The sequence below is a fragment of the Drosophila mojavensis genome, unplaced genomic scaffold, assembly GCF_018153725.1.
Source record: "Drosophila mojavensis isolate 15081-1352.22 unplaced genomic scaffold, ASM1815372v1 contig_74, whole genome shotgun sequence".
NCBI classification, from domain to species: Eukaryota; Metazoa; Arthropoda; class Insecta; order Diptera; family Drosophilidae; genus Drosophila; species Drosophila mojavensis.
The window spans coordinates 9,570,699-9,591,462 of NW_025318899.1; the positions used below are offsets into that span (position 1 = coordinate 9,570,699).

Consider the following 20,764-nt stretch of genomic DNA (forward strand, 5'->3'; position numbering starts at 1 on the left):
AGCTGAAAGGCTCATTAATTGAATACCAAAATGTGCGTCACACCTTGCTGCCACATGCCACATGCCACATTAGTTGCTTACCCTCGTGCCCAGGCCCAACCCCTTGCAGCATAGAAAGCAGAGCAAGCACTTTACACAATTTGTCCCGGTCACGAATGCAATTCGAAATGCAATTTTATGCAATCGCCTAGGGGTAAGTTTTAACAATAGGGTGGAATTCCCTGCAATCGGCTAATTTGCCAAGAACAATAGTAGAAATTGTGTCGTTCCTCTAACTTGGCTTGCTTTGCCTTGCCTCGGCTTGGCTTACTTGGCAAAACGTGACTCTGAATGCGGCTGCATACGCATCTGATTGGATTTTCGTAAGGGTGTTGGGTTTTGGGGTTGCTATTTCATTTCCAATTCGAAACTGGAAGTAAACAAAGTCCAGCCAAGAGTAGTGATTGCTCTTGCAAAGCGCTGGATTGGAAGGCAAATCAACCCCCCCATCAAACCAAAAACATAAACCCTCCACCAACCAACTGTGGATTGTGTGTAGTTTTTCTTAGTTTTGTTTACGCTTAGTCAACAACGTTTTAAACGCCGACTGCGCCAAGGACCTGTTTCTAAATGATTATATTTGCTCAGCTAATTACTTGGAATATGCTGAAATTACAAACGCAGTTGGGTGTGACAGCAAATTAATTACGTGACGGTAGGAGGTCCTTTTTCCACTGAAAAATGTTGTTCAAGTCCCCAAGGATCAATTTACACATAATATTCTCTCGAGTTTCAATGTAACGTTCTTGAATAGCCTTGATAAAAATCCGAAGTTAGAGAGTTTTATCGAGCATCTCAGTTTCTAAATTTTTCAACTGGTTTCTTATAAGACTTGATACTAATATCTTGTTTATTATTGCACTCACTGCACACGTGCTCGCTGCACTGCTTCCAATGGCTTCAAATGTCAACAAAGCGAGACGCACGTGCTAACTGGGCGGCAAACGCTTCCGCTTCCAATGCCAGTGAACCACCCTTGGGTGATGGTGGCGCAGACGCAGGCCGCACGGGCGGCGTTTTCCAATTGGAATAAGCAAGTGCGCAGGTCCTTCGAAAATCCTGGCATTGCTCGGTTGCCGACAACCGATTTTCAACCACGACTCTAAGGTAGGACTCTTCGTGCGGGGCCAGCAAACATCCAGTCTGGAGTTGAACATTGAAGAAAACGGCAGCAAAAAGCGACCGCTCCTCAGCGTGTATAATTCAGAAGCGACTGTGTTAACTAGCAAAAGGAATCCAATCAGACATACACACGGACAGCGACACAGTCACAGTTACAGTCACATATAAACGTACACTGACACACACACACATAGACAGATACACACCCTCGCGCACACACACGCACACCCATGCACCAAAGCTTACATAAAATCCAAGGAAAAATCGATGCGAGTGCATTTAAAATTCAACAAAAAGAAGTCTCGAGTAGTTAAATCTTTATTCGCGTCATATTCGAATACAAAAAAGAAAGTTTATTAATTAGCCGAGTGAAAAAGAAAAACTATGACTAATCAGTGACGACATACGCGTGCCTCGCTTACACAATATTTCTATACTAGATATATATACATATAAATATATATATCATAAGATTGAAATTCGGCTGTTCTACTCTATTTGAAAAACGGTGAACGCAAAATGGTCACTGAAAATGGAGCTCAGGTAAAGAAAATAATTGAGAAAATATCTCATTTCAATTGCAGCGGGTATTAACTTTTCGAACAGACTGTCTGAGACGGCCATATTGGCGTCCATTTTGCACGTTATCGATTTTTCAGTGTCTGGACTGAAAAATCGGGTGCAAATAGCAGCAAAGAGTAATTAAAACTCAATTTGTTAATTATTAAAAGAAACTTTAGAATTCGACATAATTATAGCTGCTGTCTGGCACCTGGTTACCATTTTTATGACGGCAAAGTTTTATTGATTTTTCTTAGTCGCATTTAATTTGAGTAAGATATATGTAGGAATATGAATAAAAGGTATTCATATTCATTTATACAATGAGCTATAAATAAATAGCTAACTATTGTTGAGCGACAGCTATTTTGTCATCCGAACTGGGTGTGGTGCGGTACATGCTGTGCGTGAGTCCGTGCCTCAACCCGTGTTGCAAGGTAACACAGATTTAGGTTAAATTTAATGATGACATGCGACATTTCATGCCACAAACGAGATGTAGAGAAAATCCATAATATGAGTCATATTCTGCCTTTGCTCTCTGGCTCTTAATGAATATCACTCCATTTGTTGCACCGATTTTCCATTATAATCTGCACTCGAGTTTTGAGCCTCGAGCTGATTAGCTACTTGGGCGACATTTTGTTGCACAAGTTCAAAGGAAATCCACTTCAAGGCTTCAAGCATTCAATTGAGCTTGTTATACAATCCCTGAGAGCCACCTTTGAACTTTGGCTGCTAGAATGTGTTTTTGTGTGTGTCTGCCCCTCATCAAGTTGGGCAAACAAGGAAGCGGCCAGCGCCTAAAGACATCCTTTAGAGTTGGGCTTCTTCAATATATATACACTTATGTACAAAAGCATATGAAATGAGTTTTGTGTTGGCCCAGCCATGCCATGAATAGGTGCCGCTTCAACTTCCTTATTGGCTGAGGGGCGAGCCCTCGAATTTGCCCTCACCGTTGCTCTCGCCCTCTTCCCCTCTCTTTCGCTCTATCTTCGCTTACTCTCTATGCATTGCAACAGCTTAGGAGCTGGTCTCCGACAGGAAACGGCGGCTCGGTTTTAGTCTGCGGTCACTTACAACGTTGTCGGCATTGCGTATCCAGTGCGAAAATCAACCTTCCAATTGGAAGCCGCCTTCCACTTGCAGTTTTCCAATGTCACATCATGACGTCATTTTCGATATCGAATTCCAAGCAACGCGCCCCAAATGCTGCTCAGTGGAGCGTAAAGCAAAGCGAAAACATAAACAAATTGTGGGTGGCTATTAAAAAAAGAAGGAGGGAAGGCAGCTGTTGGCATAAAGCCGAATTACACCTGCGCATTGAAAACGCTGACGTTGACCCCTCGCCTTGACCGTCAGCTAACTGAACTTGGTCTCCCTTCTTCCACACTTCTATACCCCTGCCCTTGCTACCAGGTGCACGGTTCACAGTTCACAGTGCGAGCTTCAGTTGCGCAACGACTGTAACGGTTCTTTACCCACATGCAGGTACATATACGATCAATAACAGCCCTCAGCTACAACTAAAGCTCTTGTGATGAACACGCAGCTGGCACGCAACTTACGTTTGGCCAAGGACAGAGAACCGCTCTTTGATTTATAGCTCTGCCCAACTTAAAAACTGAGTTATACAACTCTGTTAAAGTGTAATAAATTTGATTAAAATTATTTAAATATAAAATCAATCTAAATGAGAATGAGAAAATGTTTTGTCTATTTGATGATTAGTTTGATTAATTATGCAGAAAATATTTCGATTATACGGACATACCTCTCGCTTTCTCTGTTATATAGGAATTCTATGAACAAAATTCATTTCCCTTTATTATATTATATTGTTTTATATTGTTACTTATATAAGATCATCTTTTATAATTTTAGGGCGATGGCAATACTTCCTTCCTTCGTGCCGCACGCGCTGGAAATTTGGAGCGCGTGCTGGAACACCTAAAGAACAACATTGACATTAACACTAGCAATGCGGTAAGTAAATTCTTCATGAAAGGTGGAATTCAATACCTAATCTCTCCTCAACTAATCCTTTGTAGAACGGCCTGAATGCTTTGCATTTAGCATCCAAGGATGGACACATACACGTTGTCTCGGAGCTGCTGCGACGCGGTGCGATTGTTGACAGCGCCACCAAGAAGGGGAATACAGCGTTGCACATTGCTTCGCTGGCTGGACAGGAGGAGGTGGTGAAGCTATTGCTGGAGCACAATGCCTCTGTCAATGTGCAGTCACAGAATGGCTTCACTCCCCTCTACATGGCTGCCCAAGAGAATCACGATGCAGTAGTTCGTCTCTTGTTATCTAATGGCGCTAACCAGAGCTTGGCCACGGAGGATGGCTTCACTCCGCTGGCTGTAGCCATGCAGCAGGGACACGACAAAGTTGTAGCCGTGCTTCTCGAGAGCGATACACGCGGCAAGGTGCGCTTGCCAGCACTGCATATAGCTGCCAAAAAGGATGACGTAAAGGCTGCTACGCTTCTACTGGATGTAAGTAAATATCACATATTGAATATCGTTCGGATAGTTAGCTACTGTCTCCCACAGAATGACCACAATCCGGATGTGACTTCCAAGTCGGGCTTTACACCGCTGCATATTGCCTCCCATTATGGCAACCAGAACATTGCCAATTTGTTGATCCAGAAGGGCGCCGATGTCAACTACTCGGCCAAGCATAACATCAGCCCCTTGCACGTGGCTGCCAAATGGGGCAAGACGAACATGGTCTCGCTGTTGCTCGAGAAGGGCGGCAACATCGAGGCCAAGACTCGTGATGGCCTCACTCCACTCCACTGTGCCGCACGTTCCGGCCACGAGCAAGTCGTAGACATGTTGTTAGAGCGCGGTGCCCCAATCAGCGCCAAAACCAAGAACGGCTTGGCGCCCTTGCACATGGCCGCCCAGGGCGAGCATGTGGATGCTGCTCGCATTCTGCTCTATCATCGCGCACCAGTGGATGAGGTCACCGTCGATTATCTCACTGCTCTGCATGTGGCCGCCCATTGCGGACATGTGCGTGTGGCCAAGCTCCTGCTGGACCGTAATGCCGATGCTAACGCACGTGCACTCAATGGATTTACACCACTGCACATTGCCTGCAAAAAGAACCGCTTGAAGGTCGTAGAGCTGTTGCTTCGCCACGGCGCCAGCATTAGCGCTACTACGGAAAGCGGTCTAACTCCGCTGCACGTGGCCGCCTTCATGGGTTGCATGAACATCGTCATTTACTTGCTGCAGCACGACGCCAGCCCCGATGTGCCCACTGTGCGTGGCGAGACTCCATTGCATTTGGCTGCACGCGCCAATCAGGTGAGTGTCGTTCAAAGTTCCTTTTCGTTAAAGGCTCCTATCGATACCAAAAATATTAATTGTTATCGAAAGCCTTTTTGAGTAATCCATTAAATCGTTTTGTTCTTCTCCTGTTTAAGTACTCGATATTTTAAATCATCGATAGTTTACGTAGATTATCATATTCAATAAAACGTTAATTTCAAATTTTATTATTTTTCACTTCAGACGGACATCATACGTATTCTTTTACGCAATGGCGCCCAGGTTGATGCACGTGCTCGGGAACAGCAAACGCCGTTGCACATCGCTTCGCGTTTGGGCAACGTTGATATTGTGATGCTGTTGTTGCAGCATGGCGCTCAGGTGGATGCCACTACGAAGGACATGTACACGGCACTGCATATTGCCGCCAAGGAGGGCCAGGATGAGGTAAAAGACTTGATTGCCAAAAAGATAACGGATCACATCGACACCGTCTACCTAATGCAATTGTTCTGGATACGTCATCAGGAGTATTTCATTTGAAATTGGTTTTTAAGTTTTCTTATGTATATTTGCTTTAATTATAACTTTTATTTTTATTTTTGTTACATTCATCGAGTATTACGAGTTTCGTTATGTCTTTTGTTATTGTCTATTATGTTGGCCATAAATAAATGTGTCCACTTCGATATTATTTTGGTATTCTTTACATTGATTTCTTATTTATGATTTTTAGCTCATATTAAGTTGTATTCGTGAACAGGTAGTTAGATCTGTGCATTGCTTTCACAATTGAATTTTTGTAGACATAAAAGTGATGCATAGAGAAACGCAATTTCAGTATATTTATAAGTCATTATCTATTTAGGTGGCCGCTGTGCTGATCGAGAACGGCGCTGCTTTGGACGCAGCCACCAAGAAGGGCTTTACGCCATTGCATCTGACAGCCAAGTATGGGCACATAAAGGTCGCTCAACTGCTGCTCCAGAAGGAGGCGGATGTCGATGCACAGGGCAAAAATGGTGTTACCCCGTTGCATGTGGCTTGCCACTACAACAACCAGCAGGTGGCCTTGCTGCTGCTAGAGAAGGGCGCCAGTCCACATGCCACCGCCAAGAACGGACATACACCGCTGCACATTGCGGCGCGCAAGAACCAGATGGACATTGCTACCACTTTGCTGGAATACGGCGCTCAGGCCAATGCTGAGAGCAAGGCTGGATTCACGCCACTGCATCTAAGCAGCCAGGAGGGACATGCCGAGATTTCCAACTTACTGATTGAGCACAAGGCTGCCGTCAATCATCCAGCCAAGAACGGTCTAACACCCATGCATCTGTGCGCTCAGGAAGATAATGTCAATGTTGCTGAGATTCTACAACGCAACGGCGCCAACATCGACATGGCCACCAAGGCTGGTTATACTCCGCTGCATGTGGCCTCCCACTTCGGCCAGGCCAACATGGTGCGTTTCTTGCTGCAGAACGGAGCTAACATCGATATGGCCACCAAGGCTGGTTATACTCCTTTGCATCAGACCGCTCAGCAGGGCCATTGCCATATTGTCAACTTACTGCTGGAGCACAAGGCCAATGCAAATGCCCAGACTGTCAATGGTCAGACACCTTTGCATATTGCACGCAAGTTGGGCTACATCAGTGTGCTCGATTCTCTCAAGTCGATTACCAAGGAGGACGAGGATGCCACTGCTGCCGCTCAGACAGAGGAAAAGTATCGCGTCGTGGCGCCAGAAGCCATGCACGAATCCTTCATGTCCGATTCCGAGGAAGAGGGTGGTATGTATAGACTTCTATTCGGTTTACACCTAAACACATACACAAACTTCGACTACAGCAATACTCTAAGTTATGATTAGTCTTAAGTAAATCGAAAAAAAAAAACAAACCCCTTTTATGTGTGCCGTCAGGTGACACAGAATGGGAATTGGACGCATGCTACGAGTTTGGCATTGGCGGTGATCGAGACCGTAGGCCAGACATCCAGATCTTTCAACCGTATTACCAGGGCGACTATCTATATGTCTCCAGTAAGTTGTAAATTGAAACGTGGCAAGGCCAATTGTAAATTAATATTGAAGAGCCGACTGCTATCAAGTGCACCAATTGGCATTGATTGGAATCTAATTGGAATCCAAATTATAATCAATTAACAAGGATAATGCAGCACTTTATATGGTTGCCTCGCCTAAATGTATAAACTATATCTTGACGTTGTCGTAAACACCAGAGAAAGGTGTGCTCAACACCTTCCCAATTCTTTGATTTAAACACTTAAACTATACAGAAATGAAATCGTTATGGTTTTCTTGATATAAGTAATTTATAATTTTTTGTAATACATAACGGTTTCATTTCGAATACCTTGATGTCCATGTAAATATACAAGAGATAGGTTTTTGGGTGAAAATTGTGAATTTTTTGTACCACGGCATGAAATACTATATCAAAATATATATATTAAATGATGTATCTGATATAATCTATAAAATAAGTTATATACTATTGCTCCTATTTATGATTCATGCTAGCTTTACATATCATCCTATTAATATATATGTATCTACTTATACAAAATATGCATGTAGTGTTGACGAAATTTCTCGACTAAAAGAAAAACTCATTTGCATTCTTCTATTTTCAATGCACTGCGCTCTCATCATCTGCAAATCAAATAACAACAACAACAACTACTACTACTGAACAACACTATACAACACAATACAACAACAACAATACTTCGCTATATGGCCAATTGGACTGTCTTGTGCTTAATTGAAATGCTGTGGAATGCAACCGAAATGCTACGCAAATAAACGAAAAATAAAATCCCATAGGCGAAGATAATATGCTATCCGATCAACCTTATCGCTATCTGACCGTTGATGAAATGAAATCCCTAGGCGATGACTCGCTGCCCATTGATGTTACGCGCGATGAGCGCATGGACTCCAATCGCATGACCCAAAGTGCTGAGTATGCAGGTGGAGTACCGCCTACCATTGGCGAGGAGATGATCAGTCCGCACAAGGCTCAAGTCTATGGCAACTCGCCCAAGGCAACGGTCGACGGTGTCTATATAGCCAATGGAGCTGGCAACGATGAGCCACCACATGTGGGGTAGGTATAGCAATCGACTCACTCAAGTATGTTTCCTAATTTTGTACTCTTTGTAGTCGCAAGCTGAGCTGGAAGAGCTTCCTGGTCTCATTCCTGGTGGATGCACGCGGCGGTGCCATGCGTGGCTGTCGCCACAGCGGCGTCCGTATGATAATACCGTCGCGCTCCACCTGCCAGCCGACGCGGGTGACCTGCCGCTATGTAAAGCCGCAGCGCACCATGCATCCACCGCAGTTGATGGAGGGTGAGGCCTTGGCCAGCCGCGTGCTTGAACTGGGACCGTGCTCGACCAAGTTCATTGGGCCCGTTGTCATGGAGGTGCCGCATTTCGCCTCGCTGCGTGGCAAGGAGCGTGAGATCATTATCTTGCGTTCCGACAACGGCGAAACCTGGCGAGAACATACCATTGACAACTCCGAGGAGGTTATTCACGATGTCATGCAACAGTGCTTCGAGCCAGAGGGTGAGTGGACTTGGCTTGACTTAAATGAGTTTTCCTCATTTCAATTTTCAATTCGTTTCTTGTGCTGCTACAGAAATCGCTCAGCTGGAGGAGCAGGCCGGCAATCATGTCTGTCGCTTTGTCACCTACGATTTCCCGCAGTATTTTGCTGTCGTATCACGTATACGCCAGGAGGTGCATGCAATTGGACCCGAAGGCGGCATGGTGTCCAGCACTGTGGTGCCGCAGGTTCAGGCCGTCTTCCCACAGGGAGCCCTGACCAAGAAAATCAAAGTTGGCTTACAGGTAAACCTCTTTAAACCACGCAAAGGCGTTGCGCCCGAGAAACTACGCAAGATCAGCGTCAATCATGTGCCCAAAAAGAAGCGCTTCTCGCTCATTTGGTAAATCAAGAAGCAAGATCAACGTAAAGAAAAGTAAACGATCGATTTATATAGAGTATACACCAATAATCGTGCATTTAACATAAATAGCTTCCTCAAAGTATATCAGCCAAGTTTTCCAAAATATTAAAAGTACGCATTTAAATACTAATTAATTAATCAAGATGTAATACCGCTCCAAAAACTTTGTAACTCGCGTCGATGATATACACGTACATATATCTATATATATAGCATGATCAGCTCAGATTAACTTGAAAGGAACCTATTATCTAATCAAAATATTCTACTCCAATACTAGTATTTAGATTTGTTTAAAAATATTCCTACTTTGAATGCCTCTAGTTACAATATTACAATTTTTTTGTTGTTTTGGGGGCTTTATGTGTTACTTATGGTATATATATGTGCACTTTGTTTGAGAATTTACTAGAAATCACACTGCAGAACTAGTTGAGAATTATTTGGCACTCCACGACAAAACAAAGAAGGAATTACTTTAGAGTGACATGCAATAATATTTAAATGAATATATTAATCTATTTACGATGATTGATCATGGATCAAGTGACTTATCCAACAAATCGCATATTTTCTTAAACTTTAACGAACAAATTGTCCAATCGAAGTAGACAACTAATAATAATACTAAATATACATATGCCTATTATTATTATAAATTATCATATTAAAAAAAAAAAAAAAAAAAAAAGAAAAGAAAAGAGAAAAACTTACCTATGCATAAGATTATAAAAGTTTACTGAAATGAAGTACTATACCCAATAAATTTAGTTCAACAAAAACTTTATAACAATGAAAATCTTTTCATTAATTTTAATTTTTATTCATTAATTTTTCGATTAAATTGCTTTTTTGAGTACAAAAAGAAATATAATGGAATTGTGAAATACTATATAGTTGTATATATGTATTGTAAAAATGCTTAGAGACCGTTACAATTGGGTTCGGTTCAGAAATGCCTAACGAAGTTGTAAGCCAAAAAAAAAAAAAAAAAAGAGAAAAAACGATTTTATGATGGCCCCACTCATGAGTTTAAAACGTTTTTTTAGCACATTTTATTTTGCATTTTGTATATAAATTTCAATAAAATATGATTTTCAGCAAATTGCTGAGATTTTCGTTTTCTAGGATTCGATTAAGTTGTAGTCAAAGTTTTTTTTGATAACTAAATTTATTGGGACATAAATGGGCTTGAACATTGTTATTGTTTGTAGTTAACTTAACTAAAAACATGCGATTGCTCAATAGAACCATTAAAAATAATAGTTGTATGAATGAAACATCTAAATCCTAAATAAGCATTGTATAAAAAACAACAAAAAGAATATGACACAAAAGACAAAAAACAAAAATGTTCACCATTTAGCCCAAAACTCATTTCATTTTTAAAATTTTAATTTTAGTTTTTGTATTTTTCTATGCATTAGAGTTATACATATATAGATATAGATATATGTATATATTTTAACAAATGACGCATAGTTCGTATATATAGTTTTATTTTATTCAATTTTGTGTTCCTCATCTACCATAATTGCTAAAGAGTGTGTGTGTGTGGCCCGAAAATCGATTTTTGTTGTCTATAGTGCCGAAAATTCGTTACATTTCTAGGCCCAACCAGTTGATCCAGATCTAACGGCTAAGCTATTGGGTCGCGGCGTTGCCGTCTCGCCGATCGTAACGGTCGAGCCGCGCCGTCGCAAATTCCACAAGGCAATCACACTGAGCATGCCCGCCCCGAAGGCACACAGCCAGGGCATGATCAATCAGTACTCGGGCAATACGCCAACGCTACGCCTGCTCTGTTCGATAACAGGTAAGTTAACTTTGTTTGTGTTCTTCCCTTTTGTGTTGTTGTCAAGCAAATTACATAAATAATGAGTATCTACTTAACATTATGTTGTTTTGTTGGTTGATGTTTTTTATATGAGTAACGAATACCTGAAGCCTCTCTCTCTCTCTCTGTATCTGTAAGCCTCTCAGGCTTTCCTTTTATAATTCCATTTCCACTTTGTTTTCTAATTAGTTTCCATTTAGTTTTCTCCTTTAGTCCAACTCTAGTGTGTATTTAGTATGATTTCGTTTAGTATATATTTCCTCTTTATTTAACTATAATGTACTACATACAATTATCATGTACTATATATACATGCCATATATATCTATATACATAAAATGTTGTACAGTGAAAATTGCCAAATTACCAATATAATAATTAAAATATTAATACTAATAATTATAATAATTCGTGAATTGCCAAAAATCCAGGTCGCATTTGATAGCAACAATGTGCTTGTGTCTGTGTAGTTGATGCGTATAAGTTGTTTCGGGTTAAACTCTATTTCGTTTCTGCAGCATTTACTCCAAATTCAATTTGAAATTGCGATCCAAATTTAATTAACAGTAGCCTCGTTTTTATATTCAGTAACAGTAATCTTAACAGTAAACAGTAAAAATTACAGCAACAGTATTCGTAACAGCAAACAGCATAGTTAAATGTTCATTCACCCCCGCATACCGACATAGAATACGCTCATACTCCAAGCTACACCCACACAAATACAGATACAAATACGAACCCAATCACACATATACTCTCTATCTCTTTCTCTCGTACTCAATTAAATGTTATCATTGTGCCAAACAGTGTTTGATCCAGTATATATTATACTATATATATTTATATATATATAAATATATATATTCGTCCTCTTCTTTTCTTATTTATGTACATATATATATGACTTTTGTTCTATGATTTTCCTTGAACTTCAGTTGAATATGTTTTTGATTTTTGGAACAAAGCAAAACTAAAAATACAAAAATAGTTTAATTAAATTCTTAATTGAAACCGTATTTAATTGTTCTATAATTTTGTACTAATGCGTCAAATGCATTTGTGCACGCATTCCATTCTGTTTTCTCAATCCATTGAAGGTGTGTTTCGGAAAAGGTCTCTAAAAGGTAACTAAAAAATGACAAAATGTCCAAAAAACCATAAAAAATCAAATAAATTCAGAAATTCACAAACATGTATGAAGTTTCTTCAAATTGAAACTCTGTTTACAATATAAACAAAATGTTATTTGTTCATATTTAGTTGTTTCGTTCTATGCCAAAAAAAATATATATATTAATAACAATTAACAATAATAACAAAACATAGTTACTTATATTGAATATGAACCAAATATAAAAAATATCAAATGAAACAATTTAGCAAATTTCAATCAAAAATAATATTTGAAAATTCTGCATATTTTATTTAAAAACAAATTTCTTATTAAAAAAAAAAAAAAACAAAAACTATTGCAAATATTTCTAAAAATATGTATTTAATTTTGTTAATATTTTACTATGCTTTCAACATGTTTATTTCATTTCGATATATTTTGCTTTAATTTATTTGACTTCATTTTGGAATCGTTATTTATTTATTTATTTATTTTTTTGTTCTCTGCCTGAATTCGGGTTGCGCTGCGTCTTTGGGTTTTCTGTCAAATAAAAAGCAAATTAAATAAAATAAAATGAAGATCAGGAACAAATTCTGTTGGGCCTCTCCTGATTTCTTTCCAATTGTTAAAGCCAAGGCTTCTTCAGATCAAAGCAGCTTCGTTTTTTTGAAGTAAGCTAACTTTCTCGAACTCTTAAGCTTGTCCTACAAAAACAACTCTTTTGCTGCGCTCTCTCTCTCTCTCTCTCTCTCTATCTCTCTTTCTCTAAACTAACTAAATAAGAATAAATTACAAATATCTTAAATGAAATTTCTGACTGCACGCGGTTTTTGCTATACATATATCAATTGCACATTTTCATTAAACAATAAAAAAGTGTTAATAGGTCTCTAATAAAACAAGTTGCTAAAGTTGCTCTTTGGGCCAATGAAACCGAATTTAAATCAAGGCCAGACTTGAACTGAATTATTTCTTTACTGTCTTTATTTATCATATATCTTTCGTTCCCATTTTATTCTTAATTTGGAATGTCATGCACTTAAGATAATTCGTAGTTTCGTTGTTTTATTAGATTGTTCAGATTTAATTTGATTTGTTATGCATTCTTTTGAGTTTAATATAAAGCAGAATATATTCACATATTATCTATATAAATTGTTTTCAAAAAATAACTTATTCGATTTCGAATTTCAACTGTTTGTGGCCCCAAAGAGAACTTTTCTGAAACCGAGAAAATGAAAAATGAAAAAAATAAAAATTAATCAAAAATATTCACAGACAAATAAAAAGAAGGAGAAAAGAATAAGAAATTTATGCTATTAATGAAATTAAGCTCTATATTATATATTTTACGAACCAAAATATATTTTGTTTATTGTATATAAACAAGTCAAGGTCTATTTATTTATCTTATCTTATTAAGTTTTTTTTTTTTTTTATTAAATATCTATGATTTTGTATGTTTCGGTTGATTCCGTTTTCGTTTTTCTTGTTTTCTACACATATACAAGGAACACGTAAAACACGCTCACTTAATTATCATTGAAAAGTCTAACAATTTTATTATTCCAAACATATTTAGCATGTTGTTTCAAAATGGCTTCGAAGTCAGCGTAACAAGTACCTTTAGTACCTGTATATCCCTGTAAATGCTACAGCCTTCCAAAGATTTAATTTAACAAATGCCTATAATGCTTGAACCTAAAGTGCGACACACACACACATACATAGACACATACACATACATAACATGTACATTGATCCATACAAGGCTTAGACCTATCCCAGTCACAGCATCACATTAATCTATACATATATATATATATATATAAATACGATATGCCACAGACACACAGACTACAAGAAACAATTTACTAATTTTTCTATAACTCTTACGCTAAATACATATTCGGTACTTTTTAGAAATAACTTACATCTTAATACTTTTCTCAATAATACTCTTTAATACATATAAACAATTGCTTTGTAATTATAACACACTACCGTATTTCTCTCTCTTTAAAGACAAAAACTTTTTCATTTTCATTTAGTTGAACAATTTTTCGAATTACATAATGATCTGCTAATAAGACATAAGTAGAGTTTTCAAAGAGTTATTCATATTTAGACTATGCAAATCGCCTTTACGCTGATCTATGCTTGAAAATTGAACGTCTTATTACCCATTAGGCGGACCGTCACGAGCCCAATGGGAGGATGTAACGGGCTCCACGCCGTTGACATTTGTCAACGACTGCGTATCATTCACGACAACAGTTTCTGCCCGTTTCTGGCTGATGGATTGTCGCAACATTTCCGATGCCACCAAAATGGCAACAGAGCTGTACAAGTAAGTTGAATATTAAAAGCTAGATCTCATATAGATCATATTAACCATGTGCTCGTTATAGGGAAGTCATTCACGTGCCCTTCATAGCCAGATTTGTGGTATTTGCCAAGAAAATTGAGCCTTTCGAGGCACGGCTGCGCGTCTTCTGTATGACCGACGATCGCGAGGATAAAACTCTCGAGAAGCATGAGCTATACACCGAGGTAGCCAAGAGCCGTGATGTCGAGGTGCTCGAAGGCAAACCACAATACATTGAAATGGCTGGCAATCTAGTGCCCGTTACCAAGTCAGGTGATCAATTACAGTTGCAGTTCAAGGCCTTCCGCGAGAATCGTCTGCCCTTCACGGTGCGTGTAAAAGATCAGCATGCAGATATTGTGGGTCGCACGCTGTTCATGAAGGAGCCCAAGGTGGCCAAGGGCGAACCTCCACAGCAACCCATCTGCATACTCAACATTGTCCTGCCAGAGGCTGTCATACCCGATTCGACAACAGCATTCTCTGAACGCGTCTCCTCTGCCTATCGCACCTCGATGTTCAGCCTGAGCAAGCATCAGAACGATCACTACATTGGCGACATACGCATTGTAGACCTATCCAATTTGTTGGGCAAGGACTGGATACAATTGGCCCCAGAGATAGGCATAACAGCCGATGAGATTGACGAAATCATCAACCAAAATACCGACAGTATTGCGCGACAGGCGCAGAGCATGATTCGCTTGTACAAAGATAAACCAAACTACGATATTCTAGCACTGGAAACAGCTCTTAAAAACATCGGAAGAGACGACATCATGAAGAAGTGCAAGAGTGGCAGATTGTCGCATTCGCGAGAGTTTGACGAGGCAGATCTTATGAAGAACTCCGAGTCAATAGAGGAGCTGGTCCGCAGAGAAAGTGAGTATTTACTATTGGGCATTTACAGCATAAAACTAATACCCGCACATATTTGCGTTTAGGTAAGCGAATCCAGCAAATCAACGAACGCGAAGAAGTCAAATACTCTGCTGAGGAGAAGGAAGTTGAAGAGTCTGAGTCCGATGAGGAGCCAGCAAAACGAACCGTTGCCGAACGCCGAGAGAAAATCGTCAAGCGTCTCTCGGTAGAACGCTCCATACCAGCCTCAACCCAAAAGAAGGAAATTACACGAGAGATTACTGAGATCAAACGCAAGAGCTTGATTGAGGATAAAAAGGCGCACCACGAATCAGAGATTCTTATGCAGCTACCCGCCGACAATGTCATAATCAAAACCACGACAGTGCCTGAGCAGGTCATCAAGATGAAGATGGGCAAAATGGATTCCACTGAAGTGAGCAAGAGCGAATTTGATAAGGAGCTGACACATAAGCTCAAAACTTCCGGACGCAGCTCAGAAGAAGAAGAGCCGCCATCTCCAGACAAGGTTGATAAGATTGTCCAGGACATAACCTCCGCTGAGAAGACGGCCAAGAAGGATACGGCAACGACTAGCCGAGTGGGCTTTATTACCCGCCAGGAAGCGCGTGACATGACCGAGGATTTCTTGGAATTCGAAAAGCGTAATCAACTGCCATCCGAAACGACGGCTACAGTTCATGAAAAGTTCTCAGAGGAGTTCAAGGAAAAGACCAGTCCTGTGGCAACAATTGCTCAGGAAACCATCAAAGAGGTGGAGCAAGTCATCAGTGAAGTTACTGAAACTGCTAGCAAGAAAGTGGAGAATATAATCAGTTCCTTCGAGAGTGGCAAACAAGAAATCAAGGAGAAGAGCAGTGAGCTAACCAAAGACACAACGAAGGTCAGCGAGACCATAAAGCAGCTGCAAGAAACCAAAGTTACAGCTGGGGAAGAGATTTCCAAAACAGTTGAAATTGAGAGCACCAAAATTGAGGAGAAAATTGCTGACTTCGAGGCCAAAAAGGTTAGATACGATTTCCATGGCGGCGAGCCAAAGACACAAATACCCAAGCTTGTAAAGCGATCTAGCGAAGAGCCCCTTAAGCCGACAGCAGCCCCTCGGGCTGCAACTGAAACGGAGTTCGATAAACCTGTCGAGGCTAAGGTTGAGAAACAAGTCTCAAAGATTCCAGTCAAGACCGGAGAAGGTGCCAAGATTGCCGAAGTGGATGCCCGAAAGTTGACACAAGATTTTCTGCAGGCTGAGCAAAAGACACAGCTGCCGGCAGTCGAGCCCAAAGCAGCTCCGGCTGCAAGTAAGATACCGAAGGTGGAGCCCAGAAAGTCAATTGACAAGGAGGCGAAAATCTTTGATGACATTGTAGTATCCACTGCAACGATTATGACATCTGGAATGGCTGCCGAACAACCCAAGCCACAACCCGAGGTTGCTGCCAAGGCCGAAACTGTGAATGAAAAATTGACCGACCTGATCGACACATTCCACAAGATCGAAGAAAAGATAATCAAAACCGACAAGCCAGCAGAGGTGGCTGATAAGGTAGAGGGACTCGCTGGAAAAAAGGTGGAACCTCAGGTTACAGCTCAGCAAGAACTGCACGAATCAGCCAAAAAGGAAGATAAAGTAGCAGAAAAAGTAGCTGGTGTTATCGAGACATTCCACAAAATCGAGGAGCACATTGTCTTTGATACACTTCAGAAAACCAATGATTTCCTGAGTATGGAACAGCAAAGCCAGCTGCCCAGCCTGCGAAGTGCACCCGAGTCGCTGATCGAGTCCAGCCAGACATCAACAGCTTCCGAGCCAGAATCCGTGATATCTGTAAAAGCAGCACCGCCAGCCAGTAAAATACCTGTTGTAGAACCAAGAAAGTCAATAGTCGAGGAAACAGTGAAACCAGCTGGGGTGGCAAGCAGCCAACAGCAGAAGCCAGCTCCACTAAACGAACGTCAGCTTACCGCAGACTTTTTGAAGATGGAGCAACAAACTCAGCCTCAGTCGCAGCCTCAGTCGCAGCCTCAGTCGCAGCCTCAGCCCCAGGCTCAGTCTCCAAAGATTATCGCTGAAACAACCATTTTGCCAGAAGTGATGCAGACAAAACTTGCTGCGCAGGAACCAACAGTCATAACTGAGATAAAAACTACCACTGACAAGGAACCTAAAACCACAGTCGTAGAGCCCGAGACGAACATCGTGGCAGGAGATGGCATCGAGTCTGCTGCACCAATTGGCGAAGTTTCACCATTTGCCGCACGCAAGCTGACTGCCGATTTTCTAGCGATGGAGCAACAAGCTCAGCAGCCTAGTATACCTAAAGCAATGTCAGAACATGATAGCGATACGTTCGATAAGCGGGCCACAGTGCCATTGAGCGATGTCCTCAAAGAAGAAGGACTCTCTGCACCGCTGTCCATTGAACCACGCAAATCGCTGACCGATGCGGAGTTCTGCAAATATGTCGGTGAGACCATTACCAAAAAGATGAGCGAGGGTTTAATTGAAATGACAGATGAACTCAAACAGATAGGTGCGTATACAAAAGATTTTGATATAAACCATAATATATACCTAATTGACTTATACTTTCAGCGAGCGACATACCATATTCCCAAACTCCTCCACCAACACCGAGTGATGCCAAAACCGAGAAGCAGAATGAGCAATCCGACCTGGGCAATCTAGAGCATGGTAAATTTGTAGTAAATTAACATCTGATTGATTGCACTATTTGATGTGATTCCTTACTATATATATAGATTATTTAGCCGACACTGTGACCACTTTGCACACGACCACAGAGTCGACGTTCGAACGCGTCGCTGCCATTTCCACAGTTGGTAAGTGCTGCCTCTACTCTATGCAATTAACGTATTTGTTATGTAAATTGACTTACCAACGTTTTTTGTTTGCCTTTTTGGTATAAGAAAGTGAACTCGTAACACCCCTTGTTTTTTGGTTTCTGTTTTCCCTATGATTTCTGAGCCTTTTGTAGTGTCTTTGTTTTCTATTTTCATTAGTACAACTTATAATTTGGTATTTCCTCTTGTTTTGTATGTTGAACTCATTTCGTTTTGAATTCAAATCCAAAGGCTTTTTGTATGCAAACTACCATTCATTAAAACTATCAACGATTCAATGGAAACGAAACAAGTTCATTGTTAACAATAAATAGTCGTAAAAGCATCAAGCAACAAACTACTAGTGTGTATATCTTAATCAAAAAAGTCTGTATGTGAAGAAACCATAATTCGCAATTCACTAACTCAAATTGAAGCTCACCGAGTGGCGTTTGGCCAGCAGCAGCAGATGGTGACAAAAGCTCTTCAAGAAAATACCGCTGAAATACCGTTGTAACGTCGCAGTACTATAGCTAATCCAATTACCTAAAGTCTAAGGTCGGGAAAATGAGGAAAACACAAACAAGAGAAAATCCCTTATAGTTCAGCTAGTGTCTGGCGCCGCTGCAACCGCTGTGGTTGACTAACATTCAAAATTGACAATGTCAACACAAAATGTTCGAATCGATAAAAAGCAATTGCATTTTTTGGGTAAATATTCAGGGGAAAGGGCAATGCAGTACATTCAAGTTTAAGCTTAAATCATAAAAGTTTCCAATATACAACCTATTATTTCGTCTAGTTAGCTCTAGTTAGACTTATCTAAATATGTATGTATTATCTTATATCTAATATAATATAATATAACTGCTCGTAGTTTTGGGGTAGGTGTCGTTTGTTATGTCACTGCGCAGGCCGTCGAATGGTACGCGCTGGCGTATACTTAATTTAATTTGTTTCGTTCATTTTGGCGTAGTTAAACAGTGAGCGTACATTTGTTCGCAGATTTAGTTACACATTTGCATTTGCCCAAGTACACGCGACGGTAATACGTAGCCGATTTTCCTATAGACGCGCTGTCTTCTATCTGCTGCCTTCTGGCCAAGCCAAAGCTCTCAACTATATTGTGGCCTAATTTGTTTTGTGTTTCTTTGTGCGTTTCAATTTAACGAGTAGTAATCGAACATTGTAGCGTTGAGTTGTTGTTTGTGGTTTATTCAATGCATTGATAACATCTTAAATTAACTTGAATACAAAACAAAACTAGTTTAAACTACACTCAAAACTTTATAAAACTCAATACCCAAACACTAAAGTAACTTTAAGTATTGTAATTTTATGGTAAGTTCTGAAAAAAGCAAATTTGAAAAGTTGCAATTAGAAAAGTTCTAAGCATATAAGATGGGTATCGCTAATAGGTCTCTCTCTCTCCCACACTTTATAGAGTATAATATAAATATTTTTGTACATCCAGCAACAATAATAATGAACCATAATTGTTTATTTTATGATCGAATATAAAACGACAATTACGTTTGCAATTTTTCAGCAATTATTTATGCAATCTAGTTTATGTTTTACTGTCAAATACTGCAAGCTACAATAATTGATTCAATTTCAATTCAAACATTTCAAATACAAATGAATAAGTACAAAAACAAGTTAAGCCAATATAACTAGTGTACATAACATACAACATATAAACAATGTACTATAAGATTTTTTTCATTAAGATAAACACTCAAATTTTCGATATTTTCGAACTTTTCGAAATTTATATAGATTCATTTGTCAATCGTAATGTGTGTTGTGATCTGAAATGAGTTGAATGACCAAATAAAATTATATATGGAAAACAATAGATCCAAGTCCATTGTGATCTCATTTCGCATTTCGATCCCAACCAAACTGCCGCATTTAGCACTTCAATTCCAATTTCGATATCTATATCCGCCATGGCTTTAAGTTTCCAATAATTTTATCATTTATTTGATTATGTTCTGTTTGCTTTTCGTAATATCTGTGAGTCCTTAACGAAAAAGCATATGTACTCTCTCTCTCTCTCGTTCTGTCATCTCAAAACCACGAATATCTTAACTAAATGTTTAGTAAAAGAAAATCTAATTGAATATTAAAACATACAATTAACATCAAAAATAAAAAAATAGCATCACAGTAGCCGTTATGTAAACATGCATAAATCGTAATCTATGTTTAGTTTATAGATTTTTTACATTTTTTGCATTTGCGGCTTTTACAACAAATACACATTAATGCACTCCTAACGCGCTTCCTTATCCCAATTGGCTATATACTATGTATAATGTATGATGTATCTGTAAATGTAAAAGTTAGATTGAAAACAAAAACATCAACAATAAATACCTGCTATACTATTGAGCCTGATTAATTCGAAGGCTGCATCGTATCGTATGTGACATATGATGTCGTGGTATCATTATTCTTGCAGTAGTTTGCTAATTTTGTCTTTTTAAGTTTGTTTCCAAACTCCAAAATGAATGCAAAATCTAAAACATACAACAATTGCTTAAATATTCTTGTGAAAAAATATGCAAACGTAATTAATGAAAATTTCAAGTTGAGTCCAATTTCAAAATGATGTCAGAGCAGCAAATGGGCAAGGAATCCACGACTTCATATAGACCATACTCTAGACTTACATGGCAGAGCATAGTACAT

The 20,764-nt window shown here is 39.6% G+C and overlaps 1 protein-coding gene and 1 long non-coding RNA gene across 22 annotated transcripts in view; one reads left to right on the forward strand and one right to left on the reverse strand.

Annotated features, from left to right (window-relative positions):
* The window catches only part of LOC6581968 (ankyrin-3), a 61,492-nt gene that overhangs the window by 2,746 nt on the left and 37,982 nt on the right, over positions 1-20,764 (forward strand). For 16 of the 21 annotated variants that reach the window (XM_044010204.1, XM_044010205.1, XM_044010206.1 and 13 more), the window contains exons 2-17: positions 3,610-3,711; positions 3,777-4,229; positions 4,287-5,051; positions 5,259-5,462; positions 5,884-6,811; positions 6,943-7,062; positions 7,870-8,152; positions 8,209-8,615; positions 8,689-8,900; positions 10,631-10,835; positions 11,957-11,983; positions 14,164-14,323; positions 14,385-15,223; positions 15,286-17,754; positions 17,817-17,915; positions 17,984-18,064. In XM_044010204.1, the coding sequence (XP_043866139.1) occupies positions 3,610-3,711; positions 3,777-4,229; positions 4,287-5,051; positions 5,259-5,462; positions 5,884-6,811; positions 6,943-7,062; positions 7,870-8,152; positions 8,209-8,615; positions 8,689-8,900; positions 10,631-10,835; positions 11,957-11,983; positions 14,164-14,323; positions 14,385-15,223; positions 15,286-17,754; positions 17,817-17,915; positions 17,984-18,064 (7,354 nt within the window). Of the gene's footprint in view, positions 1-1,161; positions 1,705-3,609; positions 3,712-3,776; positions 4,230-4,286; positions 5,052-5,258; positions 5,463-5,883; positions 6,812-6,942; positions 7,063-7,869; positions 8,153-8,208; positions 8,616-8,688; positions 10,345-10,630; positions 10,836-11,956; positions 11,984-14,163; positions 14,324-14,384; positions 15,224-15,285; positions 17,755-17,816; positions 17,916-17,983; positions 18,065-20,764 lie in introns of those variants that run through there. The other 5 variants (XM_044010197.1, XM_044010191.1, XM_044010192.1 and 2 more) reach the window with 5 other exon arrangements.
* Positions 12,936-17,881, reverse strand: LOC116804392. Its single transcript, XR_004364392.2, has 2 exons — positions 17,796-17,881; positions 12,936-13,194 (listed from the first exon to the last, which is right to left on the reverse strand). It is a non-coding gene; the product is annotated as an uncharacterized LOC116804392 (long non-coding RNA).